The 12643-nt window shown below is 41.3% G+C and overlaps 1 protein-coding gene across 3 annotated transcripts in view; it reads left to right on the forward strand.

Moving 5' to 3' along the window:
• The first annotated feature begins 240 nt into the window (after nt 1-240).
• Nucleotides 241-12643, forward strand: part of LOC135419486 (calcium-activated potassium channel subunit beta-2) — a 145344-nt gene continuing 132941 nt past the window's right edge. For 2 of the 3 annotated variants that reach the window (XM_064665884.1, XM_064665888.1), the window contains exon 1: nt 241-403. In XM_064665884.1, the coding sequence (XP_064521954.1) occupies nt 366-403 (38 nt within the window). In that variant the 5' untranslated portion in view covers nt 241-365. The remainder of the gene's footprint in view (nt 404-12643) is intronic. The other variant, XM_064665883.1, reaches the window with a different exon arrangement.

Here is a 12643-nt window from a genome sequence, read left to right on the forward strand (position 1 = left end):
TTATATTTCACTAATTTGCTTACGTGGTAAAAAACAGCCAAACCCCCCCTCACTCCCCAAACCCCACATTCATCATATAGTTTATCTGAGGTCTCCACTACAGCAAAGCATTGCTTGCAAGAAGGAAGAGAAGTTTTCAGTAAAATTGTTTTGCAACAGATGTAACGATGGAAAAAGTTAGTAACTGGGAGTGTTCTCTGCTTCCGAGTCTCGCCGTTGCTATTAGTGCTGGTCTTCAGGGTGTAGCTTTCCTCTTGGGCTTCTGTGTTTGCTTTACGTATTGCTTTCCTCTTCCTTTTGGTCAGGAGCTTTTTTACGATCTGGCAAAATAATACTGAGCAGCAGCACCGAATCTGCAGGACAAAATGAGCCTTTGCCTTAAATATCCCAGAGACAAATGGAGGTAAGTAGAAATGAAACAAATGGATCAAGCTGTTTGGGCTGGGGAATTGCTGTCAGTTCACTAGTCGGGTGCTACTAACAATTAGTACACTGGATTTGGTTTGGGTCTTCCCCCCCTATTTGATTGCGGTGTTGAGAATTTAACTGAAGTCTGGCATGGAAATATACTGGAGTTGTAATTGCATCCAGGTCTTTGGTAGGGATTATGGAGTCTGTTGGGACAGAAACCCTTTGAGAAGGGTTTTCTGGGCCTTCATGGCACACCTAAAAACACATTTTCCCTCTTCCTTTTCCCTCATCTTGCAGTGTCTCTGTGCTTCTGATTCACTGTGTAGAGTGTATCTACTCAGAGCATTTACTCTGTTCCTATTATCTCCTTGTACTTCATATATAATACAGAGGTTGTATTTGCTCAGCTGTATTGGATCCTGTTATAAAAGCAGGGTGCAGAGGGCAGGTTCTGGATGCACAGTGAATCTCTGTAACTAATAAAATATAGCACCTGCTCTGCTGGAAGTATCAATGTGAAGACAGAGTTGACAGGGTAAGGGATCCCACTTCATAATCCTGTAATACTGATACAAATTTGATGGTACTGGCATAACAGGGATGCTCAGAGAACTAAGCTGGACTTTGAGATAAATTGAAAATGGTTTCTTTAATGGAAAATTACTCAGTACAGGATTTGATGACGTGCAGGTCTTTTACTCACAGGGTGTCATACCTGGCAGTTAGTGGATGAAAAGAGTCTTGTTTATTGTGTTGTACAACAGAAATGAATATTTCAGTTTAGAGAAGAAAGGGAGTGCATGTCCAAATGAGACTCCACATGTGAGTCAAGAATAGGCAAAAAACAAGACTAAATATCCTTGACACTTCTTTCTGTTTTCTAAGTTTTCTTTTAAGAATCTTCAAATTTACTGAGATGGAGGTTTTTTTCTGTACTGTTCAATGAGTATTTCTAATATCAAACTTTAAGTTACATTAGTTTTCCAAGCACACTTATTGTATGTTTTTGGTCTCCAACTGTATTATCGTGGGGTTTGGAGCCAGGTTTCCAAACTTGACTGCCAAAAAAGAAAACATTGTTATCTACTGTTTGCTGATAATTCAATCTTATGCCTATTTATGGGTTTTCTAGGAAAATATTGGTAGTGAACAATTGCAGGTGAGAGACATCAAAGTTAGTTCATATATGAAACACAATGAACATTTTCCCAATACATTTTGTAGAATCAACAAACTTTTTAGATTAGTTTCATCTTTTGTTCACACAGACACTATGCTCCTTCATGTTGTGAAGTACCAGAGAGCAGAGTTATGTTTTGATGCATGAAGGATATGTAACTTCTGAGAGGATCTGAACTCAGCAGGGGTGTTAGAGGGGCACAACCTTGAACTGGGGATATCTGAATTAACTTTCTGTTGGTCACATTGCCTCTGGCTTCTCCCTCCTGTGTGATCTCCTCTCTCATGCAGACCCCAAGTTCCTCGGGGCAGGGGCCTTCCCTGACTGAGTGTTCATACAGTGTTTGCAAGTGTCTTCCTCTTATTTATGTGGCAGCATAGTATGGATAACAAATCCACTGGCTTTATTCATCCCTTTTCATAGCAAAAAGTTCTGTAAAGATGATGGAAGATTTTACATGTCAGTACCAGGCCTCAAAGTATGACCGTCTGTCCACTGTGTTCATGCAAACACTGAGTTTAGCTGCCTTTACCTTTGCAAACCCATGCCCAGAGAGCTGAGTCACTCTGCAAAGCAGCAGCTATGGCTCCTTCAGACATTTGCTTTTCCAAAGTATATCCTCCCTCTTCCACCAAGGCCTCTAGGACATTTCTTGCTGCAGAAATTTACTTTTCACACAGGCAGTCACACTTCCAAGCTACTAGGCTGGTAACAAGAGAAGGGAGGGAAAGTCCTGTGTCAGGAACAAATCCAGAAGACAGACCAGGCTTAAGGTTATAACCTCGAACCACTGATACAGAAAAACAAAAAATAGCCTGTACAGTTATTTTCACAGCCTGATTTTAAACTCCCTTATTTCAGTGAGTATTTCTACTGGCTTTTCAGATTCTTTTTGCACAGCTTGAAGTGCTCTCCACAGCCTGTGTGAAATCTGAAGGGGCAGGTTTTGGACACATGGAAATAAACTGCTGCAGTCATCAAAGACACACTGAGGTACTCAAGGAGTAGAAGCAGTCACCCCTTCTCCCCTGAGCTCTCAGCTAGAGCACAGACCTGAGAGTTCTGCTGGGAGCAGATCATACAAATTTCCCTACTACTGAGTCATTCTATCTGGCTATTCATTAGTTATTCTAGATTATTCTAATAGACATTCTACTCTAAAATAATAATAAAAAGCAGAATCATGCTAATTATAGAATCCAGAGACTAAGAAAAATAGCATGTGAAGAAGGGAACACAAAAAAATATCCTCCTGTAAAATAAAAATGTGCTGGGAGTCAGTGGAGAGTAAAGAGAAAGAAACACTAGAGCAGTCAACTAGAAAAGAAAGGCCAACATAATACTTGATAGTCACAGGAAGATCAAAAATAAAATGAAACTACTTTTAAACCTCTCAGTTGGAATAGACTGCAGAAGAGCCAACTAGTCACAAAGACAGCTGTCAGAACAGGCAAATTTAAACAGGAGCTATCATAAAAACAGGGAAAAACTATTTCTATAAGTAATATCTGGAATGTCAGAAAGTAAAACACTTTTGAAAGAAAAACATTGGGAACAGCTAAAAACTGAATTCCCATCCAGTGTTCTACAACCTGCTGCTGGAGATCTGACAGCCATTTCAATTATTTCTCAAGCTCATTTAAAAAACAAACAAAAAAAAGTCTTGCTTTTCCATCCCCTCAATTAGAGAAATATCATCACATCTTTTTATGTTAAGAGTTAATTGATGAATGTCATGTCAAATATCACTGCCTCTGCATTTGACAGGAATCAAACCAGACACTTTGAAAAGCGAGTGTCTTTGAACTGCTAATTATACTTAACAAAGAAAGTGTTTCACTTGTTATCTCTTAATGAAATTTCTGCTTTTATCTAGAAGGTTCTTCTTTCACCTTATTTCTGGACAGCATAAAGCTATGTTGAAATCATCTGTAATCTATTTCTGATTATACTGTGATGTTTTAAAAAGTGGGGAAAATGTCCAATGTTTCTTGCATATTCAAAGCTTCTGGTGATTTGTTGAGAAATACTGGCAAAGGTAACCCTTTGATAGATATGTTTCTCTTTTGGATACATGCTATTAAAAAGTATTTAGCTCAATTTCTCTACCCCCAGGAATTTCTCCTTCTAGTTTCTTCTTCCTTAACTCTCTCTTTGGGGGCTTATTCTAAGAGGAATTTAAAATACCCAGAGAAAAGCTACACTCAACCAAATCTACTCAAAGAAGAGCATTTGCAAACAGGAGGATAAGTCATAGGGAGAAAAAGACAAGTGGTAGGCCAGTAATTTGGCAATGTCTCTAATTCCACCACATTCAAGTATTTTGCACGAAGTTCAAAAAAGAAAAAATCAAAAACCAGCAAAACTCTAACAACAAACACTCAGAGTGCAGTGCAACCCCTCAGAGCCTCAAATCTTTTGACTTACATCCTTCTCTGATCTTCAGGCTTCTTAAGTGATGCCAAAAAGTGAAACTATAGAAGTCCTGGATTAGGAAGCAGGTGGTATATATATGTCTGCTCTGCTGGGAGAAGGGAGTTCTGATCTGCCAGAGAAGCAACTGTTTTGTGCAGTCAACATCAAGATACATCTTTCAAATTAGGAACCCTCAGTCTATGAAAATAGTGGAATATGAGGCTATGAAGAAAGTACAGCTAAATAGAGAGCTGCTGGTAAGTCAGGAATTGATGGTAAAACCTGCAGTACCTGATATGCATAAACAAGTTTTATACTGTTACTCTCCATCACTGGAATTGTGGATTTCCTCAGTGCTAACCAAAGCAGAACTATTCTTTAAAATTGTAATGTTCTCTGATTTATATTCCATGACTTGAAAAAGGGAATTCGAGCTTTATGCCATCTCCTCAGACTGCATAAGAGTGTAAGCTCAGGAGGGTTGACTCTCATTTTCCTTAAAACTACTTTGAAAAAGCTTTACACATACAGGCTGAACAAAAATGACAGTCAGGCCTGTTAAGTAGTTTACAATTGCTCCTTTCCACTGCCAGTTTATCCCACATATACCTGTGAAGTATGCAATCTTGGAAAAATGCTTAAAACATATAAACAGGAGAATTCAGTAACACCCAAAAGTCAATTGCTCTTCATCAGTAAATAAGAGGGCATTCAGAGACACTGTCACGCAGCAGAGCCTGGGATTAGCTCTGAATTGCCTCTTCTGTGGAAACTTCTTCCTGCTGTTTCCTCTCATCCATTCTTCCTTTCCACCCACTTGCAGTCCCTGCAAGATTGTTTAGGATTTCAGCTAATTTGACTGGGAATTAGATGTGGACGTGTTAAAAGAAAATTTAAATCCATAACGTGCCATTCATATCCTTACATGTTTCTGTCACCCTGGCACTGACTGGTGTGAATTCTATGAGGGTGCCAGTTTCACAGCACTGGTAGGATGTGAGGTTGCAGGAAGTGATTTGGTGCCATTCCCAGTAGGTCCTGGGGAGAAGTCCCTGGACCTGAAGTGCGGAACGGGCTCTCCAAGGAAACATCTGGAAACCCTCTGCCAATGACTGTGGCATTGAGTCTTTTGTGTGGCACTTTTACCCCTTCCATAAAAATATACTCAAGGATAAAAAGCAAAAGGGAAAAAAGAGGATGAACCAAACACAGAGTTCAGTCCATTTTTACCTTATGCCTTGGGAAGGCAAAGAAAACACTGAGCACCCTCAATGAAATCAATAATAGGGCACCATGCAGGAGCTTCTCAGTGTGTGCCTAATCCCATTTGTTACAATTAAGGTCTTAAAGGCTACTGCATAAGTACATTAGACCAAAGATCCCATCTAGGCAAAATTCATCTATGCACATTACCAAAACAACAACCTTACAGGCTAACATTAGAATGTACTTTCCATTTTCCAGTCCTGAGATTCTCATTTCCCAAAAGGATCAGCCTGTTTCTTTGAAGGATTAGTAAACCCCACAGCAGATGTGTTGTACATCAGATTAACACAGAGAGAAGCTACTAGCTGAACAGTTGTATTTTTCATGAAGCACATCTTTTACTTTATATCTAGTGGTGAGTAATTCTGGAATCTCCAGCACTGATGATTTCAGAAAACAGGTTAAATAAAGCAGAGAGAAGTGGTTGTGAGTAAAGCTGAACCTGCCACAGGGCAGCAGATGGACCAAGTGACCTTTAGGGGCCCTTCCAGTCTCTCTTTTCTACGATTTCTTTGATTTAAGGCTTCTAGTTGACAAATAAGATAAGTGATGGGGGATGGCTTAGATGAGGCCAATTGGGAGCGTTTTGCTTGCATTTCCTGAGCAGTTATCCAGCTTTGGAGGAGAGCTAACATGCTCCATGAACAGCCAGTTGAAATCTTTCCCAGCAAAGACAGGTTGTGCATGCAAACATTAACCATTTGACAGCTTTTTAGAAAATACCCAGTTGCCTACTTAGCCTGTAATACTGTTTGAGTGACACATATTCCTCCATTGCATTAGTATTCCTATCACAATATGAACTTTTAAATGAGGGAGTGGACTTCATCTATATAGTTGGAGGCAGAAGTTCTGAAAACTAGAATAAAAAATGTCAGTTCCTGACCTTATCCTCCAGCTGAGTCCCAAGAACTCTGGTCTCTTATGAGAGGCTGGTATCAGCGTGTTCAAGCTTGAGCCAGGTTAATGCAGTTAAACCCAAATTTCTGACTGTGTCCTGGCCCTGCCTGTCTGCAGACTAATGAGCTCACTGATTTCAGATGTGAGGCTGCTGGGAAATGATGCAGCACTTGTCTGTGTTACTGGTAGCACTGGAAAAAGGAGCAAAGGGCCAGAGAGGTAACACCTTCCATTCTGCTCTCACCTGGGTGGAATCAGTCACACCAACAGGTTCCACTGACTTCATTGAGAGTTTCCCTGAATCCTGTCTATTGCATGTGCATTTATTATGTTCGGGAGTTTTGCTAAGAGATTGAAAGTCCTGGATTTAGAGCTGTGTATCACAAAGTAAACAGTCCCAAAAACATGTGTATATTTGAGCAACAACAGCCAGGTCCGCATCTGGCAAGGGAACTTTCATCTCCCCGCAGCAGTCTTTCTCGAATTTACAGTCTCAGGTGTACACAGGGGAAACTCAAGATTTATCTGAGTCAGAATACATCTGAATTTTAGTTCTTTCACTGCTGAGAAATATGTACAGTTGCTCCCATTATTTCAGAAGGATTTTTTTTTAACATCACCCCCTGGTTTCCTTTTAATTTATTTTTTTTAAAAAAGGCTCTTACTTTTGGAGCTTAGGAGTCATAATGAACAAAAATCTGTGAATGCAATTCAGTTCATATCCACGTGTTGAGTCAGAGATTCCTCTTGAGTATGTGTAGGAGTCAAATCATGTCCTTGTAAGGGGATTGGCAGTACCTTTGGAAATATCTGTCCTCTTTCTCAGTTTGCAATCATGAGCTGTACTTCCAGGTCTTTTTTTTTTTATAAAAGCAAATAAACATTTCATCTGCAGGAATCAGATATTGTTTCAGTAACCATCCCTGTATCTGTGTGCAGCTGCATAGGATGGGAAAGATATGTTGTATTGTCTGAGTCTTAAACTATTCGAATTCATGGTACTATTAAGGAGATCCTTTTCTGTCTATCTCTCTCTCATCTTTTACTCAATCCTAAGCAAAACCTAACAGGTGGTTCCCACAGTTCTCTGTCATCCATCATGCCTCTGCTCTTTTATCAAACCTGTGCAGCATTTTCAAAATCAACGCTTATATTTTGTCAGTTATTATGAAACAGTTTTTCATTGCTCTAAATCTCTTGATCTGGAGGATGCCTGAGCTGATGAGAACCAAACCATTTCAGGCACTGATGGCTCAGCCATGACACACACACTACCCTCCTGGGAGCCCTTGCTGGCAGCGCCAGCCCGTGGCTGATTCCTCCAACACACCCTCAGCTCTATCACTGCTCACTTTGAAGAGCTCACTTTGTTTTTCCCCCCTGTATTAATAAGGTGAACCTTGTTACACATTCTGTTAAGCCACGAGTACAACAGCAGCACAACCCAGTACATCCCAGTATACAGCCACTGATCCCAATCTAAAGGCAAAGCAGTGCTCAGGCAGGACAGGCCTTCAGGTTTTGATGGCTGTTTGTGTTCTCGGGTTTCGGTAAGAAAAGGTGTCGAAAAAAACATTTGGAACAACTTACAATTGGCTTTTGTGGATTCAGATAAACATCTGAGTGAATTTGTTGAGGAAAACAAACTGCCACGATGAACAGCTGGAGGTTTAGCCATCCCCAGAGCAAAGTCCCTCAAACCCTAAGATGTGGCAAACTGCCAGACAGCTGCATGTGTGTCATTTTGATGGTCACACAGGAATGTCCTCGGGGCAGGAGGGGATTAATGATAAGTCTCTGAAACCCCAAGTGCCTCATTTTTGAGCTTTCCATGGCAGTATATTTCTTCTCCCATTTTCACTTTGTTCTTAAAGCTTCACTCTTCATTTAAACACTCTACGGAAACTCCTTGCAAGATAGATGTACATTATCCTTTCAGGAGAAACAGAATCTCTGTCAGAAAAATAAATACTGAAATCTGTTTAGTTATGCCCCTCATGTGTACATCTCTCTCTCATCTTCTCTAAATATTAGTTCAGAAACCAGCTTTCATTTATAGCAATTTCATTGCCATAATCCAGATAGTATGGATTATTTCTGTAGTGATACTCTAATGCTAATTTGCAAGAGTGGAAGGAAATTTGCTATCCTAACAAATTACTTTTGTCCTTGAATGAAATAGACAGCAAAGAAAGGGCCTCTGGCTAAGTGAAAACACAAGATAGATATCTATAATGTTCTATATTTGAAGCCTAGTGTTGGAGATGTTAATAATATTCAATTTAACTCCTAGAAAATTAAAACTAAAGCTTTATACTCATTTCTAAGCAGAAATCTACTTCGAAATAGCCTGACTTGGTGTTTTGAAAGATGTCAAAGATTACCTCTTCATAATGACCAGGGAGATATGGATCCAAATAATGATGTCTGGGTATTTATACAAATGGTTTTTCTCAGAGCTGCCCATCACAGCTAACTTTGTCCAGTACACATGAAGCTTATTAAACCACAAACACCCTGCAGTTAATCTGAATCTGTCCATGAAAATGGACGGAATGAGGCCTAAACCCAAGTCGAGCAGTCTTACATTAGACTTGAAAGCCAAGTCTTGTGTGAGATGTAAGATTTGGTGGACACTGTTCTTAACTACAATTGCACACAATACACCAATCAGTCTAGACACAATTTCTACATTGCCCTCCTCCTTCTCTAAAGGAGGGTTTTAGTGCTAAAACTGTGGGTGTAAAAGTTTTAGTTTCATTCATCAGGTTTGATACGGGTACAGGGCACAGTCACCATGGTTCACATTCCTTATCTGTGCTTTACCTCTATTCAATCCAGCCCCAACTGATGTTTGTGATGACAAAGACTATCCCATCTCACACAGCTTACATTCCAGACCAACCAGCAACACGCTGCCTTACACTATCTCATGGAGCTAGAGGTGCTTAGTCAGAGCTGTATTGATCCTCCATGGCTGCCAGAAGGAAGGTAAAAGTAGGAGAAAACTCCTATAGAACAGTATAGAGCTTAAGAATTGAGTTTCTCTTCAGACCATGGTGTGACAACAGTGCCATTCAGCTAGGCTGTATAGTGGCTAACCAGTGGAGGCACTGGGTGCAGGACCAGGGACATGGAGACAGGACAGCTGGATGACTCAGCTCTGCCAAGGCTTGATGTGCAGCTTGGATAGTCAGGACCAAACAAGCTCTCCTCTGCCTGTAAGCCTCAGAGCCCAGTGAGCAGATTTAGGCCAAAGTGAGAAAGCAACATCTGCCAAACTATTTGCAAGAACTGTTGAGAGTTCTGTACAAATACTATTCGTGGGGAACAAAAAGCGATTTGTATCTAACAACTGGCTCTCAGTAGAGTCACCTTCAGACTAGTCAGGCACGGTCCTGCTTAATCTGCCTGCATTTCCAGAGCACTGATCACTATGTATCTTTGTATCATGGCCATCCATCACACCACCAGTTTCTCATCTAAATACTGCCAGCAGCACTGTGAGCAGCCCAGCGCTGACACTCCCTCCTTCTCCCTCTGCATCTTATTATTGAAGCTGCTGCTGGCAAAGAAAAGGAAAGTGATTGTGTCCACAGTGACATTAGCAGATCTGTCAGCTTAATCAATGCTGATCCTTTCCCCCTCAGCCCCACTTCTCCTTTTTGAGGAAGCTGAAGATCCATATAGATTCCATACGAATGCACTACTGTGCCCAGCTATACAGAAATCCCGCTTGTTTTCCATGAAACCTTTGGTACCCTGACTGTCTCCATCTCCACATGCTATGACCCCCTTGGACACTCAAGGTCCCCCAAGCAGAGCCATTGCCAGGGCTCCCAGAGGCCATGCTTCTCCTGGTCAGCAGGAGCATCTCTGGCAGCAGGCAGGCAGACCAAGGAGCCCATCTTCTCTCTTCAGGTTACCCATCGCAGGGGAAACAGGATTCCAACAGCACTAAAGGCAGAGCAGGGCACCAGAGAGGTGGGGTGCTTTGACTGAGACCATTCTGCAACCAAAGAAACTGGTTGAAAGGTTTTTCCAAAACCTTGGAAGCTAGGATGTTTGTAAATATTTCCTTATCTTTTCCATTGCAACAAAACGTGCTTTTTCAGTTTGAAAAGGAGCAGCCAAGCCTCCAGTAGCAATGGAGCCCCATTCAGCTTGCTCATTCCACTGGGTCATTATGGAGCAACAGTGTGGTCTGTAAAGGAGAACAGAGCTGCAGATGATAATTCCTAATGTGAACTGCAGAGGATTCATCATGAGGAGATCTTCCTGGATTCCAGGTGCCCCATTAAGTCAGGCACAACTGGCAGACAAGTGTGAGTAGAGAGCAGCTGTATTTGGTAATACAGTTGTAAAGAATAAGTTATAGAGGCAGCTTCTTTGATATTTTTATTTCTGTGGGTTTTCAATGTTTTTTTTTAAAGATAGTTTTCAGAAATAGGTATTTTATTTTTTTTCCTCTTCAGGTCACCAGGCTGACACACCAATTCATGATGTGCCTTATTTGATACATTAGGTCAGTCAGCTGGAAGTAGATTTCACATAACAAAGCATCAATAATGTAATTGGAGAGGGAGCATCACAGCTAAGATAGATGATCTTGCAAAATTAGCATTCCAAAAATTTCAGCATCCATAATCCTCCCTCTCTGTCTTATGTCTTGCACATTTAGTGTGTGGTTGCTTGCACACCCTCATCTCTCTCTCACTGTGCCTCTACCACTTGTCAGCTCATTGCAGTTCTCAGCCTACTATCAATATCACCCTCCCCTGTTGTCATCTGACATTCCCTACAGTGGTCTGGAAGGGGAAACCCTGAGTGCAGTTGATCATTGTCATTCAGCCACAGGATCTGAAAAAGAAGTGCAGACCAGTTGCTTTGCCTCCTGGTCTCTCCTCCATCCAGCACAGAGCCAAGGCACAGCAAGTGTCAGGGACAGGAGGGATGACACTCAGGGGCTCAGCACACTCAAAAGTTCTCTTTTCTGTAATTTTTCCCATCACAACATAGACGTGGCCTCACAGTACAGAGGTGTTCATTGTACTGATAATAGTAGGGTTGTTACCTATAAACTTTCTTCCACTGTGTCTCCATCGCTTCTCTGACATCACCTTCTTTGCAAAACAGTCAAGGAAAATTTAAGTACCATGTTATTGCACAAGGGTTTCCCTAAGACTCTGAGGGTCAGAGAAAGAAAGGTTTGTTTGTTTCTTCCCATCATGAAATAATGCCCTCCAAGCAGCACTGCAGCACTAGCAGGTTACTGCATTTCAGGAGTAATTCCATCTGGTCGATATTCCCACCAGCACAGCTGTGGAGAGCTGGTGGTTCAGCATCTCTAGATCACACAGTGATATGAACCTAATCAACTCTGTCTCAGTTTTCAAATCTCATTGAAAACCATATCTTGTCTCCCTTGTCAGTAATGCTTAATTTTCCTCTTCCACTGAGCTATTATTCAATTCACTGGCAGTAGCTGGCACTGAGAGGCAACACAGTTCATAGGACTGACCTGGGGCCACAGCCCAGAGCTGTAGGACTCTGATCTGAACAGTCCTACAAGCTTTGGACAAAGCACTGTGCCTCTGTTTCCTCATCTTTGACATAAGAGTAATGTTTCTGCTGCCAAGGGAGGCTGGAATAATTATACTTCAGAAATATTCAATGCTAAACACTTATACCAGTCTATTTATCATGTTTACAGAGTAATGGCTTGCAGGAATAAGAGACTAGAGAATAGCCCTGTAGTTACAGGGTTGGGCTGGAGTACAGGAGATCTGACCTCTGTTCCTGGCTCTTAGATGACAGGACAGACCCTAGGCAAGGTCTGGGCTTCAAACCTCCACCTTTAGAATGGGAAATACAACTTTCCCCTCTATGGAGGCTAAATCATTCCTATTTGTGAGTTTGCAAAGAGAAGCTACTGCCACTTTTTAAGTTAATTGCAACTTGTACGGTTCTAATATGAATTTAGTTTATAAACAAAGGACAAGAAGCAATAACTGCAGCTCGGAGAGGCTTTGCAACACTCAGTCAATGTCTGTTTTCTTGTATTTAATGAAATCTTGCACATCAGAATTAATTTAATGAGGGAAATGTCTCTCACAGCCAATGCTTACTTCAATAGTCATTCATGACATTGAGCAAGACAGTTATTACTTGTGTCCCTTTCACTAAAAAGAAGGAGAGCACCATCAGACCTAATATCTACTAAAAAATCAAACCAGACTGCTTACAGTCTGGAAAACCAACTGACATGCTTTGTGGATTTCCCTGTTAACGTAGTTTCCAGACAAGCATCTCTACCACAGTTCACAGAGTTAAAGTCACGCCACGCCTGGTCTCCCACGGAAGTTTTGAAGGAGGATTCAGAAACCCACCAGGTATGATTAATGCCAAGTGGTGTGTGCAGGCAGAGCCCATTTTGCTGCCCAGCCCACCTGCTGCCCACCAGCTGCTCCA

Source organism: Pseudopipra pipra, chromosome 10 (genome assembly GCF_036250125.1).
Source record: "Pseudopipra pipra isolate bDixPip1 chromosome 10, bDixPip1.hap1, whole genome shotgun sequence".
NCBI lineage: Eukaryota > Metazoa > Chordata > Aves > Passeriformes > Pipridae > Pseudopipra > Pseudopipra pipra.